An 18575-nucleotide genomic window follows, 5' to 3' on the forward strand; every position below is an offset into this window, starting at 1 on the left:
CGCATCTCAAACTCCAATCTCATTGGCACATGAACAAATCTCAAGAGCCGATTACTAGTGGCAGGATATCACGGATCTGACGGTGAGGGAATCCGCAGAAAAAGCTAGAGATGGGATTATATCAGGTTGGTGCAAAAATAATGCGCGATTTTCATTGCATTATCTGCGTAACAAAGTTTTCCCGCTTATACTCATCTTTGATATTAGAAGCCTTTGTAGCGTTTTGTAGCTCATTTCGTTGTGATTATTGGTGTTGATTTGATGCTGAAGTGATTTTGAACGAGAATCAGTATTTGGTCAGTACCTAGACTTAGAAGATCCAGGGAAGATTTTCACCAAATCTTCTACGAATTCAAGCTGGGCAGGTCTGCAGCGGAGACAGCTCGCAATATCAACGTTCTTTGGAGTGAGGGAAGCACCACCGAACTCACGGTACAGCGTTGGTTCCAAAGGCTTCGTTTTGGCAATATGAGCCTCGAAGACAAGGAAGGCCGCGGCCTCCCTTGTGAAGTTGACGAGCTCCTACTTAAGGCAATCATCGAAGATGATCCGCTTAAAACAACACGAGAGGTTGCACAAAAACTAGACGTTGACCATCCTATAGTCGTCCGCCGTTTGGGAAATTGGAAAGGCGAAGAAGTTGAACAGGTGTGTGCCGCATGAACTGAGCGAGTCCCAAAGAAACGGCCGTTTTGAGATCGGCTCAACGCTTCTGTTACGCAACAAGAACCATCCATTTCTCGATCGTGAGGAAACGATCCTTTACGATAACAGGAAGCGTCTTGATCAGTGGATGGACAAGGATGAAGCTCCCAAGCACCTCTCAATGCCGAAAATACACCCGAAGAAGACCATGGTGAATGTGTGGGGATGTGTTACAAGTATAATCCACTACAGCTTCATGAAACCTGGCGAGACCATCACCGTAGAGAATGCACGGAAACTCCAACTTCTTCGCTCGGCGTTAGTGAGGAGAAAAGGCCCGATTTTCCTACACGATAATCCCGAGCCACACATTTCAAAGGTGACGCTACCGACGTTGAACGAGTTAGGCTGCGAGACACTGTCTCACTCACCATATTCGCCACACGTTTCGCCAATTAACTATCGGGAAACCTATTTATTTATTTACTTATTTATCTTATTTATGGGGTCTATTTGTAGGACTCACTTGAATAGAGTTGTGAGAAGACATCACTAATCTTCGACCGTTCGAACGTGGATCCGGCGCGTGCACTGGGGTGCCGCGTTGCAACTGAAATCGTCGTAAAAACGGCATTTTCCTTGCCATTCTCTAAGAAGATTAAGGATAGGTGAGGAGAACAACTACGGATCCTGCAATCTGCGACTCCATCTCTAGCTTTTCTTGCAGATTCCCTCACCACGTTGGATTCGTGGTATACTGCCTTTAAGAGTAATCAGAGTCAAAGCGTGTAGTTGAACAAAAAACTCCTAAAAAAACAGCGACGGAGAACACGTTTTAAAACAATTTTCACGTCATTTCCTACTATTCACACACAAATTTTCTTTTTACAGTGACAACAAACGGTCGAAAGTTGGATCTCCGCCACAATCACTGCTTTTGCAAAATGCGAAAAAAACACATTTTAGAACGACGGGGAACACGCTCCAAAACATTTTCACACTATTTTCTGTTGCTTAAATGCAATTTTACTCATTGACAATGAAAACGAACGATCGAGAGTACGATCCCCAAGTGGGATCTTTCTATTTTTGCAAAATAGGAAATACAATAAAATAACCGATACAGAACGAACTCTAAAAGAATTTTCTCACTATTTTTCCTTCCTGCACATAATTTTACTCATTAACATTGGTTACGGACGATGACTACGGAACTTCCTTATTAGAGGGATGACAGTCGGTTAGTCGCGAGGCTACGTGGCGCGTCCCCGGGAGGCGGATAGGGGGCTAATTCCGGATCAAAAGCGACCTTTTGCCTGATCTGAGACGCGGGTGGATTCAGGGTATGGACTCTCTGTTTCTGCAGTGCCAGGATCGACTCATAGTGCTACTGTACCCGCACGTCGGTCAGGCCAAAAACCTGCAATCAAGTGACTGGAAGGTGCAAGGGAGGCGGTTTGGAGTTGTCTCCAACGTATGGGCTCCACTTGTTCACTACGGGACGCAACGTCCTCCCAAATTTCATGGGACTCATGGGACTCCCATGGCCTGCAACCTGGCCATGGGTCTTAAATATATATACAAAACAGAGCAATAGAAAAGAATCTCTTGATTCTGAAGGAAACCGTGGTACAGTAGCACCAGCAAAGACAGGATTGCGGGAGTCATGTAAGCTACCGAAACGGTCCAATACTCAACTCAGCTGAGGTAGAAAATACGAAAATAGAAATTGGACCATAGAAAGCGCTCTCCTTCCATTGATAAAAGGAAAAAAGGATAAAGTCACTGGCGTATCAATCCACTTGATTGACTCCACCTCCACCAGCGCGTTTTACTGGAATTCGTAATCGTTGAGGTTTTGGAACGCTTATTGGCCTACACAACGACTTGCGGAGCCCAGCCAATGATCAAGTAAGGTCCTCCCAGATAAGTCTGGTACCAAGTTATCGACCCCGGAGGGATAAAAGGCCTGGTTTGCACTAGGCTGTTTTCGAACCCTCGACCGTGTGGCTACAGCGGACCTCTGACTGACTGCGCCACACCCGCCCCTTTCGATTGACACCGTATTTAAATCTTTGAATGGTTCTATAGATGCTGCTTCATTTTTTATACTCACATGGTTTGACATTTTACGGTATCCGAGGTGCCGTAACCTTATTTTGTACATCATATGAAGAAGTCACTAACAAAGTCAATTTGAATTCGTAAATACTGCAGATCTTTGAGGAAAATCGAACGTTTTCGGCCACTCCACATTGAAAAGAAGCTATGCCATCCGATCTGACTAGTTAGGAGTGGTGGAGAAGGATTAAGATGACGACCTGCACTTATAACACCCTTGCATCGGAGATGCCATTGGAGATCTGATGATGCGAGCTAGGAAGATCAAGTACGACGTCATCGGACTGACCGAGACAAGACGACGACACCCACTTCGTATATATCTAGCACTGTATACGACACTGGAGAAGAACTGTTCTTAGGAACAAGCGACAGAAGAGGAGATAGTGGGGCTGGTGTCCTCGTCAGTACGAGTATGAGAGAGATCATCGACTATTTCAAGCAACTTACAACCTTAGTCGAACATCTGCGAATGAGAAGGGGTGTTTTGACCACAGCTTTGACTATCTTTGCCGGTTCTTCTCCATCATCAAGCCACGAAGAAGAAGAAGTCGAAGCAGAAAATATGATTCACTACAAATCTTCAAAATTTCTTTCTTTGGTCTCAAACGTAAAACCACTGACTCCGAAAATCCGCCGCAGCTTCTGGGACGTGTTGTTCTGGGACACCGTTTATGGGTTCCTTTCGCTTTCAAAACACCACCGCTGATTTTAAAGTTGAATCTTGATGTAGGTTGACACAGATCTCTTTAACGCCACTTAAGTGGTGGTATCAGCTGAGGAGGGTATTGTGGGTTGTGATCCACACCAGTGTTAGAAATCTTCCTTTAGACGCCTTCAACGCGGTCTTGAAAAATGTCGGAGAAGTCTTTCGCATCTTTTGAGGCGACTTGCCCTGACTGCATCAGTTAGATACTATAATTGCCCCTGACGATAGCTACAAAGTCCCAATTCGTTTTTACAATCTACTGTGTCGAACCTCTACAGATTTTCTGCTCTTTTACCATTTGATACAAGCTTTCTTCATTGTTTTGGTTAGTAGGTTTCTTGCTGATGTGTCGCGTTCTGGTAATCTTCGCACCACGTAGTCTTCTTGATTTCGGTTCCTCCCTGGCGTGTCGTCCTAACGATTGCTCATGTTCGACTGTCCTTGAATCTTGGCATGTTGAATACGTAGCTTTTTTATTGATTTGCTTGAGCTGTGGCCAAGACTGGTATTGATATTTATCAACAGGCGACGTTTCGGCGTTTTCGCCTTCGTCAGAGCCTGGAAAAATCAAAAACCATTAGTGATCAAAAACCGTTATTCTCTCAAACGCCTTATAACCTTGCAGAAAGCATCGAAATGGTAGGTAAACTCAAACAGCAACACAGTGACTAATGTTTACCTCATTTGCTAGACTTGGTAACGCAACTACGAGTCACAAGGGTTTCTTTTAAATAAAGAACTGACGGCCTCCCCGTAGATCAAAAACCCGCACAGATTTTGATAGTTCGCTTGTGATCGTAATGCACTCACTCACTCCTTCCTGTTCATGTCTGAACTTTTAGGGTGATTCAAAATACCTACCTCTAGTGTTCTGCGTGTTATGATCCCGGACTTGAATAATAGTATAGTAACCTCTGCCTCTATTTTGAGGTTTTAGATGCTCTTTCAACCTGAACCCTAAAAAACATGGTCTCTAGATCTCGCCCATGAAGTATCCAATGGCTACCCAGCTGAAGACTGTGCTTGTCGATAAGCGCGATCCAACGTAGTGGATGCCCCAGAAAAGATTCCGTTCTGTTTTTCTTACTTACTTAGATACTTAGATGGCCCGTCTTCATTGGACATGCGGGCCCCAGCATCTCTTCCACTCGTTTCGTTCCCTCGCCATTGTCATCCAAGATGTTCTCAAGTTTCGTGAGTGACGTTGACGAGGTCCTTGAGCCGTATCCAGCTGAGCTCTCAGCTGGTCCATCCGTGCAGCGAACACGTCACCCCATCTCGTTGGCGGTCTCCCTCGGGGACGTTTAGTGTCCCTTGGGATCCACTCTAGCATTCTTTTAGTCCATCTATCGTCGATTCTTCTCATGATGTGACCGGCCCATTTATGTTTTGCTTTCGATACATGTTCCGCTGGGTCGCAAAGACGGGACATTCCTCTTAAGTCGGAGCTGCGAAGATCGGCTAGGTGTAGTGTGCACCGGTTAAACTTCAGAAGACATCTCTCAAGGGCTCTGTGGGTAGTAAGTAGCTTCCTAGACTTGGCCGCGGTGTCTGCCCACGTCTCCGCTGCGTAACAGAGCGCTGGAAAGACTGTCGAGTCAAACAGGTGGGCTCGAAGATCTTGGTCCGTCAGTTGGTCCGTAGCTTCCTTGATGGCTACGAATGCTGCCCATGCTGCTCTCATTCTTCTATTCAGTTCTTCCTTCAAGTCGTTTTCCATGTTCATAGAACGTCCGAGGTATACGTATGACGGAGTTTCCACGATTTGGGAGCCTTCAAGTTGTACTCCTCCGTCCTCGCAGTGCGCGTTCTTCATGAACTGTGTCTTCTTTCTGTTTATTCGTAGTCCTATTCTCTTCCCTGCTTCGTTCAATTCGTTGAGCATCGTTTCTGCTTCATTGATACTGCTCGAAAAGAGAACGATGTCGTCCGCGAAACGAAGGTTCGAAAGAAATCTTCCATCAACACGTATGCCCCTTTCTTCCCAGGATAGTGATTTCATTATCCATTGCAATGCAGCCGTGAACAGCTTCGGCGATATAGTATCGCCTTGTCGTACCCCCTTTCCAATGGGTATGGTGAGAGGGCGGTGGAAAAGCTGTATCCTAGTCGTGCATCGTTCGTAGCAATTGGCTAATGTCCTCACATACGACGCGTCCACACCTTGATCGACCAGCGCTGACAGTACTGCATTCGTTCCTACGCCGTCAAAGGCTTTCTCATAGTCGACGAAGGTTAGAACAAGGGGAAGGCGGTATTCCCGGCAAACCTCTATAACCCTCGGCACGGTCTGGATGTGGTCCAAGCAACTGAACCCTTGGCGGAATCCAGCTTGTTCTTGAGGCTGGGCTTCATCCAGCGCCCTAGATGTGCGCGTGAGGATGATCTTGGTGAATACTTTGTATAATAAGCTCAGCAAGCATATCGGACGGTAGTTCCGAAGGTCCTCTCGGCCACCTTTCTTATGGATAAGAACGGTTCGCGAGGTCTTCCACTGGTCTGGGATCCTTTCTTTCTGAAGATAGGATGTCATGTGCGCTGCTAAGATTACATGAAGTGGATGGCCACCACCCCAAGAAAGTCTGCTGATATAAAATCAGGTCCGGGGGCTGTGTCATGTTTCATGGTCTTGGTAGCGACTCGTACTTCCGAAGGGAGAATCCGTGGTGGAGCTTCACCAGTGGGGATGATCGGGCTTGACACAGGAGTTAATGAACGGAAAAGGTTCGAGTAGAACCTCTCCGTAATGATTTCCATCTTACGACGAGAAGACGTGCGAGTCCTGTCTTCGCTCAGCAAGGTTGCTAGCGGAATATTATATTCGCGGAGATCCCTGCGGCACTTCTTTAGACTCGTTCTTCTTTGTGCTGCTTCCAGAATCTTCTTCTGCCTGTACCTCAAAAGATCCTCCTGCAACGCTTTTCTGCAGCTAGTGTTTGCTACTAACCGCTCAATGTGCGATGCATTCGGATCAAACCTCAAAGCCCTTCTTCTTCCTAACAATTCCTTGGTGGTGTTTGAAATTCGATCCAAGTTTATCAAGCGCGGCTTCGAGGCACACTCAGCACAGACTTGTAATCCTCTGAACAGCGTCTCGTAGTCCACGTTTGGGTCCTATTCGATGTGCCAGTCACCTTAGGACAAGGTGTCGTCGAGTACGCAATCGTCGTAGACGACTTCTTTTCTCCTTCGTTGCCGATAGCAGATGTTCTTTTCCATCGTGTGGCTAAGTCGTATTTTCGCACGAAGGAGACGGTGATCAGAACCACTACAAAAGGATGGTACTACTGAAACGTCAAGTAGACACCACCTCCGGTTGGTCAGTATGTGGTCGATCTCCGCACGAATCGCGCCATTGGGCGATTCCCATGTCCACCGACGATGATCTTTTTTTCATGAAAAGAGAGTTCCCATGAAAGAGGCGAGCGGCGGACAACAGCCCGGCGAGACGATTGCCATTTTCATTCCGGTCCCCTAGTCCAAATCTTCCAATCCTGTATTCCCCTTCTGTGGCCTTTCCTAGTTTTGCGTTGAAGTCTCCGACAACGAATTTGTAAAAGGACTTCTCGTTGTGGACTACTTCCTCCAGCTCCTCGTAAAACGCGTCCAATTCGGAATCATCAGCTGCTGATGTTGGTGAATAGCAGTTGATGATACTGATGGATTTTTGGCGCAGAGGGCGGAGGCGAAGAATGGCCAGACGAGGTGACAGGATCTCGTGAGAATCGACGAGATGGACGACAGATGGGTGCACAACGAAACCAACACCGCCTACATTTCGCGACGGAACCTTCTCTCCACGAATGACGAGTGTACCGTCATTCATCTGTCGTACGTCGCTCCTTCTGCACTTGGTCTCCTGCAGAGCAATCACGTGAAATTTGATACGCTCTACAGCTCCGAGAAGGGCAGCGTCTGTGCAAACTGTTTTCGCGTTGTAAGTACACAGTCTGAGACAGTCTCCATGGCGAGTCGTGCGTGTGCCGCCTTGGTCCAGAATCAATGACGTCCTGAGCAACCTGAGATTTGATCGCCTCTCACCGGTCGCCATACCGTCCGACGTCTGAGACAGTACGGCCCAGTGTGCAGGGTACTGAGGCAGTGAATATGCTGGAGTGGCAAAAAGACTTTTCCCCAAACTAAGCAGCCCTGCCTCGGCAAGCTTAGCTTTCACCACAAGGCTTCGCCAAACCTATATGGATCAGTGAGCCACCTTGCGACATTTTGCCAAGACGGTGGTGAATTTTAGCAGTGGTTTACTCTTAGCTAGGCTTACGATTCCGAGAAGTCGGAATGTCGGATGTGTCGAACTCCTCAGCTTGGAACCCCCTGCCGCAGAACGACTCCGCTGTGCATCGCAGTTCGACGCCCAGTGTCACCTCCACGCCACTATGAGGCGGTAAACCGTTGTGGAGGTTCATATAAAGTAGTAACACACAATTTTGTAGTGCTTAGATTGGGTAGGTTTACCAACCAATTGATTTCTTGAAGGGATCAAGACTTTTAGGTAGCTAATTGTATTTCAAACAATTTGTTTTATATTTTGTTACCTTCACGACGTTATCACATTACTTATTATGCATCACATTTACTCAAGTATTCAATGATTTGCGCTAATTCAAAAGTAAGCGAGGGGATTGTTTATAGAAATCTTGAAATTTCAAAAAGGATACTATTACCACTGGTACGTTTGCTTTGTCTACGAATCTCTCTTTTCTGAAAGCTTTATTTTCCGTTCAGGGAATGTGGATTCCCTCACAGCATTGCACGTACGACGACATATGATTCTGCACGGTTTGAGCCACCGAAGCGACTCCGACGTCATAAAGCATAGGTTAGAGCAGTAAGTCGTCCATCTTCAAGATTGGCTCAAAAAACACATTAGTTTCGTTGCTAGGATTATGAAGAATAAATTTTCTGAAAGTGATTTTGTGGTTTGTGTACACTCTTTTTAGCTAAACCGTTTTTTCTACACTAGTCTTCCTCAACTGCTTCCTCCTTAATCGTTTATTCAAATACTAAACAAATTTATTTCAAACTCAAATATTGAATATGCATCATCAACGTTTTTTCTTCTTTGAGACAATTCTTCCACTTTTTTTAGTCGCAGATATCGGGACCTGACGAAAAACCTTAGAATACATTTCAGTTGTGAATATCTTCTGAAAGTGAAAACATGCCATGTTCCGATCTCGGAACACGATAATTGATAATCTTTAATGTTGCTTGCCATACTATCCCCTCCTTGCCGACCATATGGCAAGGAGGCGACGCTTTTGTTAGAATGTTGCTTTTGTACTAGCCACGGCAGGCCGGCAAGCTTTTCTGTGCTCTTAACTTCTTTGCATCTACTTGATAAAGATTACCACTGAATCACCGTTTTCCTTCTTGGGTATAAAATCCCAAATTATCGTATGCCGTCACGACTCACGCGCACAATTTTCTGGTGCATCGGCCAGATAAAGTGGTGTAAAAGTGCAGCAAGCCCCTCAGCTGCTCAAGCTAGCCCATAGATGTGCAACGTTGTGAGAGATGTCTTTAGTTTTCCATGGAAAACCTATGGCCCATAGCGCCAAAACTCTCCAACTACTTCTAGAGAAATTTTCACTCTACAAAGAAGAGTGCAACCCGAATGGGTCTAACGAGGAGATGTTTGAGGCATATTTGACCTCAACCAACCTTATAAAAGGTAGTATAAAAACTATCGAACAGAGTAGAAACTCATTGCAGTCACTGACAGACAAACTGCAGATGGTATACAATGATTCCAAAACAAAAGGCAACAAAAAGGATCTCGAAAAAGAAGTCGAGGAAATTGAAAATGAGACAAAATTCACTGGCATGGCATGAGCAAATGAAATGAAATTCACGCTAGAAGCAAGAGCCACAGAAGCAGCACATCAAGCTGATAAATTTGCAAGGAAGTTGGGAATAAAATTACACAGAAACCAACGAATAGTAACGCATCTTGAAGATGCAAATAATCCATCGCCACAAACGGAAAAGACGCAATATGGCTGTCAGAGGATCATTCTGATACCCGCAGAGATGCGACCGAAGAAGAGTTCATATGCAAAACTCTCAAACCAAGTCAATTGAAACTTCCTAGGTTTTGGGGAGATAAAGAAGAATTTCCAGAGTTCTGGGCAGTCTATGAAATTTTGGTACATCAAAATAAAGTACTCAGTACAGTTGAAAAAATGCTTCTTCTCGAAGATAGTCTTCGAAGAAGAGCGAAAATGACCATCAAAGGGATACAATTAATTCCCCAAAATTATAAATGGATGGTTGACACTATAAAGAAAAAAATATGGTAACAAACCTGTAAATAGAGCAAAGATAGTGCAGAAACTAATTGATCTTCAGTGTGCAAGGAGCAATGCCGAGAATTGCACATATATTTTCGACAAAATAAGAATGTTGATTAACCAAATGGTATCGGCGGGCCAGGATATACCCAATACACAAGATACTATGTGGACAGAAAGAATACTGGAGAAGTTTCCATACAATATTGTGAAAAATGTCCTCATATCTATCCAAGAAATGGATGAAATGAGAAAATGAATAAAAAAATATGTGAAAGTAGAAAACGTTATGGAGCAACTAGAAAAAGAGATCAACGCTAAAAAATTCGTTGAATCAAGATTAAAAGGTCGTTTTAAGACCGAAAACACGGAAATGAAAAGGAATCAAACTCTGCATAGGTCAGAGACAAGAAAAAATGATAGACAGTGTCTTTTCTGTAACAGCTCTGAGCGCTCTGCGCATAATTGCAGAACCGTAAGAGACATCCAACAAAAGAGGAATGTTGTGATTAACTTCAATCGTTGTTGGAAATGTTTCAGCGACCAGCACAAAAGTAATCAGTGTAGTAGACCAAACTGTCCCCACTGTGGAAAGATGCATCATCAAAGGTTATGCTTTACAAGATCATCCGAGAATGCAACAAATCAGCAAAATCGATTGCGCTTTTGCAACAATGCAGCAGCAAACAACAGAAGACCCCCTATGGCGAAATAAGAGGGAATAGTGCCGGATTGTACAACTGCACCTCAAATGACGTTCATCAACGATATCGAACATCGAATGTACATACTGAAAATCCAATTCAAAGTGATTCTTTCGTGAAAGTCGATTCTAACGACAATACCGCAGTAGACCAAGTAGTGCTCATGACTGCCGAAGCGAATATATGGAATAATAAAACAGGCCAATACGAGCGAGTTCTAATATTTTTTGATACTAATGCACAGAGAACTATAATATAAAACGAACGTACAGCAGAGGAATTTGGACACCCAAAACAAAAGACAGAAATATGCACCATGTCTGGCATTGGTGACCGGTGTCTGGTGAGAAATTTAGAACGTTCTTTGTTCCATTGAAAATCTCTACATTTTTTGGAAAAGAGATTCATTTAACTGTTCAAACAAAACCCGTTACAACTGTTTTCGTTCAGCATATCTTTTAGAACAAGATAAGCAGTTTATTCAAGATAACGATATTTGTTTGTTCCAGGATTGAGAGATGAACACCAAAATCCATAAATTCTAATTGGATTAGATTACTACTACGAATTTGTAATGAGGAGCCAGCACTAGAACAAGACTACCGTCGGGACTATATGTTGCCAGAACATTAGTAGGTCCAACTCTTCATGGTCGCAGTACAAGTCCAGTAAATCTAACCAGAGAAAAGATTACTCATAGTCTTACGCTCGTTCAGGAGCCAAGTGAAGCGGATATACTTCAGAAGATTTTCGAATTGGATGGAAAAGAAATTTCCATCCAATTCGAAAATCTTCTGAAGTATATCCGCTTGAATGAATTTTCAAATGATGAAAAAAACATTTGAGTATTTTGAAAAGTGCTCTAAAACTATATCATTTAAGGACAGTGTTGTGAATGCACCCTTTCCTATTAAGGACAACGTAATCGATATATTCGATAATTACGCGATAGCATACCGTAGGCTCGATTCCCTACAGAGACAGCTGGCCACCAACAAAGGGCAAAGATCGTGGTGCAGCAAAATACTGATTGATTACTTCAAAGATTCCATAATCGAAGAGGTCTATTATATACCACACTCTGGAGTGTGGAAGCCTTCAAAAACGAAACCTCTTAGATTCGTATTTGATGCGTCCTCGAAAGAAAGAGGTAAACAATCATTAAATGATGTAATTCACACCGGTTAATCTTTCGTTAATAAAATTCATGATATTCTTATTCGCAGTCGAATTAGCAAGTTTATTTTAACATGCGATATCGAAGCTGTTTTCACTCAGATCAGAATCGTGAGCAATCACAAAGACCTTTGTCGTTTTCTGTGGATCAAAGACATCAGTTGCATGCCGACAAAAGACAACATAGTTGTTTATAGATTGAACCGTTTGCCATTCGGCGTTACCGCATCTCCAAGCATATTGAATATGGCAATTCTTGTTTACTTAAACGCAAAGAATACCCCACTTTCACATGAAAAAACAAGAAACATTTATTGCAAGTGAGCAGGAAGCCTTGAAGAAGTATATCGAATCGAGAATCTTTTCAAGGAAATTGGCATGAACCTACGAGAATATGTGTCAAATGCTCAGATAGCAAATGAAAGAATCCATAAGAAAGATAGATCACCTTCTGGTGATATCAAATTTTTAGGTGTTAAATATAACACAGAAACCGATCAGTTTAACGTGGAAGTGATTATTCCGTCGAAAACATTACTTACTAAGCGAGATGCGGTTAATATAATAAATTCTATCTGCGATCCTATAGGTGTAACTGCGACAATGCTTATCAAGTTGAAATCGCTAATGCGAGGAATCTATGACATAGGAATTAAGTGGAATGACTATGTTAATCCAGTAATGACTAATAAATGCAACTACCATCTGCGAAGAGATTAATGGTGCAAGTATCAGCATTTCCAAGTCAATTCTCACAGAAGTGCGAAACCTTCACACTTCAAAAACAGATTTATAGATATTTTATGATGCAAACAATCTTGTTATATCAAGTTGCGCCTTCTTGCGGCATAATGACACTAACGAGGTCACGCAATTGATTAGCGGGAAGTCAAAGTTGACTACCAAAAAATGCCAGCAAACAATTCCAAGGTTAGAATTGCTTGGAATACTCATTGGAATGAGATTGGGAAAGAGTATCTTAGAAGGTTTTGATGACAATATAGATTACTTCAATCTTGTCACTGATAGTGAAATCGCTCTACAATGGATTAATTCCTCTCAGAAACTTTCAGCTTGCATAATCAATCAGAAAAACCGAATTGAAAAAAAAATAGATCTCAGAATGAGAGCAGAGGCATTTCCGTGAACTTTTTCCATGTTCCAGCACATAACAGTCTAGCAGGTGCAGGGACGCGAGGTCTTACATCATCTCAACTCGACTCACACAACTAGGTGAGAGGGCCGCAATGGCTGGCACTAGAGCCATCTAGCTGGAAACTACGCTCTATCGATACTTTGAATGGAAAAGAAATTAAGGAAGAAATGGAAACATTTGAAAATCCCCATGATGAAGAGTCTGAGAGTAATAATGATAATGCGAATTCAATGTTCGTAGATCTATCGGGATTTTCACGCTTCAAGACAGCGTTAGGAACTGTATCTAGAGTTGCGAAAATGCTGCACAAATGGATTAATCGATGTAATACTGCTAGATTGACATCAATTGCAATACCTACAGTCTCGCACTTTGCGAAGAGATGCGCTTAAGTGAGAAATTAATCATAGCATCATTTCGTAGGAATGTTAACATGAGAAAACTGCAAAAACGGTTTCCGAACCAAATAATTGTAAAAGATGTAAATGGAATCATAAGACACAAATCAAGACTTCGAAATGCAAATCTACCTTTAGATCAGGGTCAAGCGTATAGTTGGGAAAAATCCCTCCTAAAAACGACCCCCCCTCGCAATCCCTCCCAAAAACGACCCCCTCATCTCCTTCCTACCAGTATAGCTGCCCGCACAGCAATCAAAACTTGGGTATAATAAAAAATTTAGAAAACAAATAAACACCTAATAAATAAATTAAAACAATACGATGTAATAAACAAATAATAAATTATTTTAAAAATAGTAATGCTACAAGTAAAACAAAATACATACTGTAACGCAGCGATATTAATGGAATAAATAATAACTAGAAATTATATGTTCATGTTAATTATATGTTCAAGATGCCGCATGACGTGTGCCAGATGGAAGAAGATCAAGAAAAATTAAAGTTTTAAACAATAAACAAAAGTTCGATCCCCACCGGAACCATTATTCTTGCAAAGCGAAGAAACAGCTGGAAAAGAAGGAGAACACCTTTTAAAACAATTTTCTCACTATTTCCAACTATTAGTAAACAATTTTACTCATCGACAATGGAAATGAACGGATGAGAGTTCGATGCCCGCCGGAATCTAGATTTTTGCAGAACCGAAAAAAAAATCACTGAGGAGAACATTTCACGGGCAACTTTTTTGAAATTGTGTTTAGATCATTGTTTGCCACATACAAGTGTTATATAGAAGTTATTTTAGCGATTAAAACCAGGTCTTAATTGGAAATTACTGCTGGACAGGTCGGATTTTGTTGCCTTGAAATAAACATGAATAACTCACTAACCAAGAGACATAAGAAGATAAAGCTGGCTGTGTTGTATAGAGGAAGATTTGCGCTATACAATGGTTAAAAAATCTTCTGCAGGACCCTCTGGTTTTTTTGAAACCTAGTTGAGAATAAGTTGAGAAATTTGGCATTTTTCTCAACTTTTTCTCAACTAGCTTTTTTAGAGACGAAAACTACCTAAACTAAAAAAGCAAAAGCAAATTATGATAGCAAAAATCTTCCTCTACAACAAACTTCAAACCGAATTCGTTTTTATAAACTATGCGCAGAGTTATGGAGATTTGTTTGAAGTCACACAGATTTTGACGCGTTGCCGAAAATCTGAGATTTCGCTCTTCTTCCCGTTGCGAGGATACGGTAGCGCCGTTAAAAAATTCGACTCCACATTTGGATAGAGCATCGAGGAAAACCCTTGACTGCAAATTTTGGCCTCTGTAGGTGTTTTGATGCTCTCAAAAGCTAGTTGAGAAAAACTCGAAAATTTGAGGCAAAAATTGGGATTTTTCTCAACTAGGTTTCAAAAAGACTAGGAAAGCTAGAGCCACCAAACTTTGTAGAAATATAGGAGAAATCTCTCTCTACAGACCGCAGCCAGTTTTATTGCATAAAATTCACTTAGAGCGTAGATATTCAGAAACTCGTGGAGCCTACTTTGTGCTAATTTTAACCCTTATTGCACCTGTAGATGTCTTTTTTTCGCTCAGTAGCAGCATCAGAATTGCTTTTTCGACTGAAAGTAAGAAGTTCGTCACTGTAGGATGAGAAATGTGCTCTTTAAATTTTTTACGCCAAATGCAAAAAAAGCACGCTGGCAGGGATTGATCCCTGATCGTCTCAACGAAAACAGCGCGGCATCCCGTTGAGTCATCCAACCTTTGCCAATCGCCAGCACCAGCGATATTTCAACAGAGCATGTGATGGCCAATTAACAGATGTTCTTATCGAAGTCTTTGTAATCGCGCACAAATAAGTCTGCACTACACTTACCAACTTGAGCCAGCGCGCTTGCTTTTCATTGCAGCTATGCTTCTACTTATTGCTCTTACACTTCTGTTAGCTTCTGAAGATCTCGTTTGTCATCCGTTCCTAAGCGAATTTTCGACGCTGCGTTCCCGTACAACTGCAGATCTTCAATATATTGAATTGGTTGTGACGAAGAGTGCCAAAGCACTGTGCAAGCTATGAAAATTGCCTTTTATGGTACTCAATACGACTCTTGTTAGTTTCATTTCTTTCATATAAATTAGTAACAGACAATTTTGTTGTGTAGACTGTAATTCTGTAATTTTGTTTTGTAGAACTGTAATTTTGTAGTGCTTAGACTTGATGGCTTTGACAAAAAGTCGATTTTTTGAAAGAACAAAAACTTTCAGGTAGTTAATTGCATTTAAAATAATTGGTTTCCTATTTTATCACATCACAACATTGATCACCTTGATCACCTTGACTCCCGTTGATCTTCGAACTGGTCGAGCGGGCGCCAGTATTTCTTCCATTTGTCCCGATCGCGTGCCAGAGTTCCCCAGTGGTTCCTACTTTCGCGTGGAACATTAAGAGCATCATATTTTTCTTTGAAGGACTTCGTGAAGAAATCTGACCATCGGGTCGGCGGTCTTCCTGTAGTGCGCTTATTATCGCGGGAACCCAGTCGCTCACGGCTCTGGTCCAACGGTTGTCGTTAAAGCGCATCACGTGTCCGGCCCACCTTATTTTACTTTCCTTGGCAAACGCGGCGGCGTCTCTAATCTTCGATCGCTGACGTAGGAGAGAACTTTGAATCCCGTCCCTCACTTGCGTGAAACGGCATACTCCTCGCATCACTCTCTCAATTGCGCGTTCAATGACGCTCACCGCGTTTTCTTCCTGCTTGCGAAATCCTCAGGTTTCCGAAGCATGGGTCAAAGCAGGAAGTACGGTGGTGTTGAAGAGGTGAGCACGGAGCCTGTTCCTGGTCTTCTTCACTACATCCTCGATGCTCTTGTACGCTCCCCAAGCCGCTCGTCTCCTCCTGCGCAGCTCTGGGGTCAGGTCGTTCATCATGTTCAGTTCCCGACCCAGATAAACGTAGCTGGTGCATTCGGATATGTTCGTTCCGTAGAGCATGAATGGGGCATCCGAGACCCATTCGTTCCGCATGAACATCGTCTTTTGTAGATTCAGCTGAAGACCGATGCAACCACATGTTTCGTCGAATTCGGTCAGCATTCGTTCCGTTTGGCTGATGCTAGATGTTATCAGTACGATGTCATCAGCGAAGCGCAAATGGTGTAGCTGCCGACCATCAACCTTCACGCCCATGTCGTCCCATTCCAACTTTCGCATTGCGTTCTCGAGGATAGCTGTGAATATTTGGGTGAGATTGTATCACCCTGTCGGACCCCCCTCTTCACGTCAATGATGATGTTCTTGAATGAATTAGAATGGCGAAATTCCGGTCGTGAAGTTACTGCAGTACCTTTATGTACTGAATGGGGACGCCTTGGTTGTCCAAGGCTTCCACGACCGCTTCCGTCTCAACTGAGTCGAAGGCTTTCTTTAAGTCGATGAAGGTGAGACAGGGCGGCATCTTGTACTCTCGTGATACCTCGATGAGTCTCGAAACAGTGTGAATGTGGTCAATCGTGCTGAATCCTTTTCGAAACCCTTCTTGCTCGCATGGCTGTCCTTCATCCGGGACTTTTTCAATCCTATTAAGGATCACTCTTGTAAAGAGCTTGTAGATAACGGACAGTAAGCAGATTGGGCGATAGTTGCCGATGTCATGTGGATCTCTCTTTTTATACAACAACACGGTCTTGTTGGTCTTCCATTGTTTAGGAACCTTCTATTCCGACAGATAACGTGTAAAGAGCCTCGCCAGGGTGTTGATGAGTACTGGCGGAAGGCTCTTCAGGTGTTCTGGTCTTATTCTGTCGTGACCGAGTGCCGTACGATTTCTTACCGACATGATAGCATGTCGTATTTCGGACGGGAGAACCTCTGGAATGACTTGTCCATCTTCTCTCAGATGGTGAGGAGACAAGTGGACATGGCTGTCGAAGAGATCAGAGTAGAAATCGTAGATGATTTTCTCCATCCCCCATTCTCGATGCAATGGCTGTTCCCCTCGGGTTCCGGAGAGCAGTCATCCTCGTCTTGCGACTGGCGAAGTCTCGACGGGCATAGCGGATGCTTTTCCCCGCCTCTGCAGCTTCAGCCAGCACTTCTGCTCTTCTCTCTTTAAGGTCTTCCTTTACCGCCTCTCTGCAAAGCCTTGCTAGCACGGACGTTAGTTCTTGGTTCCCTGTGGCTTGTGCTGCTCCACGCTGGCGTATCAGCTCAAGAGTTTCAAGAGACAGGCGTCTCTTGGTGGTTTTAGAACTCAACCTTCTTCGCGCAGTCGTGAAGGTGTTCAACGAGCCTGTCATATTCCTGGTCGATGTTGTCCATTGCGAAATCTTCCCAAAAGCCGGCTAACGTGGCGAAGAGATTCTAGTTGATGATAATCCTGGGATTTCTCCCTCCGAACTTGGCGGCTTTCTTCGCTCTCCTTGTGAAGGGAAATCTTTGTCGGAGGAGGCGATGGTCCGATCCCGTATAGAACTTTGGTACAACAGCGACGTCCGTCAGGCAGAACCTTTTATTGACGATGATGTGGTGTATTTCATTACGGTACCCTCCACCGGGTGACTCCCACGTCCAGCGTAGCGAGGAGGGCTTCTAGGATTGCGAGTTCCCATGGATGGTCTTAGTCGTCATGATGAACTCGGAGAGCCTCTCCCTCTGGTCGTTCCATTGTAAGCCGTGGGTGCCGATGTGAAGCTCCTCCGGCGTTCTTCTTGGGCCAACCTTGGCGTTGAAATCGCCAATTATGACCTTATAGAAGGCGTGATTTTCTCGGTAGAACTTCTCCAGGTCCATATAGAAAGCTTTGACTTCTTCTTCTTCGTAGCTTGATGTTGGAGCGTAAGCGACGAAGATAGTCAAAGCTGGTGTTGGGCCACACCTTCTCATCCGCAGACGTCCAATTCGGGTCGTAAGTTGTTCAAAAGAGTCGATGTTCTTTGCCATACTCGTGTTGACGAGGACGCCAACTCCACCAACACCTCTACTGTCGCATGTTCCTAAGAACAGTTCTTCTCCAGTTTCATATACGGCGTTAAGAGGGTGACGTCGTCTCGTCTCGGTCAGTCCGATGACGTCGTACTTGATCTTCTTGGCTTGCATCATCAGATCTTCGATGGTCGCTTCCGATGCAAGCGTGCGTGCGTTATCAGTACAGATCGCCATCCTAGTCCTTCTCCGTTTTGGTAGCCTACATGACTCCTGCAACCCCGTCCTACCTGGCGCTACCGTACCAGGCTTTCCTCCGGAATCAATAGACTCTTTTCTATTTCTTTCTTTTCTATTACTGTGTTTTGCGTAAAAATTTTAAAACCCATGGGCAGGTTGCTAGCCTCTAGTCCCATGAGTTGCTGGG

At 43.6% G+C, this 18575-nt stretch overlaps 6 protein-coding genes across 9 annotated transcripts; 1 reads left to right on the plus strand and 5 right to left on the minus strand.

Moving 5' to 3' along the window:
- Nucleotides 1-468: 468 nt before the first annotated feature.
- Nucleotides 469-4524, plus strand: RB195_022060 (uncharacterized protein; the record flags this gene model as incomplete). 2 transcript variants are annotated; one of them, XM_064209060.1, is made up of 3 exons in its annotated part: nucleotides 469-648; nucleotides 698-856; nucleotides 4453-4524. In XM_064209060.1, 3 exons carry the CDS (start codon nucleotides 469-471, stop codon nucleotides 4522-4524), a joined length of 411 nt encoding a protein of 136 aa, XP_064064941.1. The 2 variants fall into 2 exon arrangements, with proteins under 2 accessions (XP_064064941.1, XP_064064942.1); XM_064209061.1 differs by lacking the exon at nucleotides 4453-4524 and adding an exon at nucleotides 3026-3475.
- On the minus strand, nucleotides 3732-7526 carry RB195_022061 (uncharacterized protein; the record flags this gene model as incomplete). 3 transcript variants are annotated; one of them, XM_064209064.1, is made up of 7 exons in its annotated part: nucleotides 3732-4033; nucleotides 4337-4432; nucleotides 4679-5990; nucleotides 6047-6365; nucleotides 6423-6557; nucleotides 6610-6701; nucleotides 6786-7526. In XM_064209064.1, the coding sequence occupies 7 exons, from the start codon at nucleotides 7524-7526 to the stop codon at nucleotides 3732-3734; spliced, it is 2997 nt and encodes a 998-aa protein (XP_064064943.1). The 3 variants fall into 3 exon arrangements, with proteins under 3 accessions (XP_064064943.1, XP_064064944.1, XP_064064945.1); XM_064209062.1 differs by lacking the exons at nucleotides 3732-4033; nucleotides 4337-4432; nucleotides 6047-6365; ... (1 more) ...; nucleotides 6610-6701; nucleotides 6786-7526 and having other exon boundaries at nucleotides 4590-6008; XM_064209063.1 differs by lacking the exons at nucleotides 3732-4033; nucleotides 4337-4432; nucleotides 4679-5990; ... (1 more) ...; nucleotides 6423-6557; nucleotides 6610-6701 and having other exon boundaries at nucleotides 6771-7526.
- An 8468-nt stretch (nucleotides 7527-15994) lies between these two features.
- RB195_022062 (uncharacterized protein) lies at nucleotides 15995-16438 on the minus strand (the record flags this gene model as incomplete). The annotated part of the gene is made up of 1 exon (XM_064209065.1): nucleotides 15995-16438. One exon carries the CDS (start codon nucleotides 16436-16438, stop codon nucleotides 15995-15997), a length of 444 nt encoding a protein of 147 aa, XP_064064946.1.
- A 121-nt stretch (nucleotides 16439-16559) lies between these two features.
- RB195_022063 (uncharacterized protein) lies at nucleotides 16560-17113 on the minus strand (the record flags this gene model as incomplete). The annotated part of the gene is made up of 2 exons (XM_064209066.1): nucleotides 16560-16803; nucleotides 17058-17113. The coding sequence occupies 2 exons, from the start codon at nucleotides 17111-17113 to the stop codon at nucleotides 16560-16562; spliced, it is 300 nt and encodes a 99-aa protein (XP_064064947.1).
- A 47-nt stretch (nucleotides 17114-17160) lies between these two features.
- RB195_022064 (uncharacterized protein) lies at nucleotides 17161-17523 on the minus strand (the record flags this gene model as incomplete). The annotated part of the gene is made up of 1 exon (XM_064209067.1): nucleotides 17161-17523. One exon carries the CDS (start codon nucleotides 17521-17523, stop codon nucleotides 17161-17163), a length of 363 nt encoding a protein of 120 aa, XP_064064948.1.
- Nucleotides 17524-17815: 292 nt separating this feature from the next.
- Nucleotides 17816-18385, minus strand: RB195_022065 (uncharacterized protein; the record flags this gene model as incomplete). Its single annotated transcript, XM_064209068.1, has 1 exon — nucleotides 17816-18385. One exon carries the CDS (start codon nucleotides 18383-18385, stop codon nucleotides 17816-17818), a length of 570 nt encoding a protein of 189 aa, XP_064064949.1.
- Nucleotides 18386-18575: the final 190 nt, after the last annotated feature.

This window comes from Necator americanus, chromosome X (genome assembly GCF_031761385.1).
Source record: "Necator americanus strain Aroian chromosome X, whole genome shotgun sequence".
Classification (NCBI taxonomy): Eukaryota; Metazoa; Nematoda; class Chromadorea; order Rhabditida; family Ancylostomatidae; genus Necator; species Necator americanus.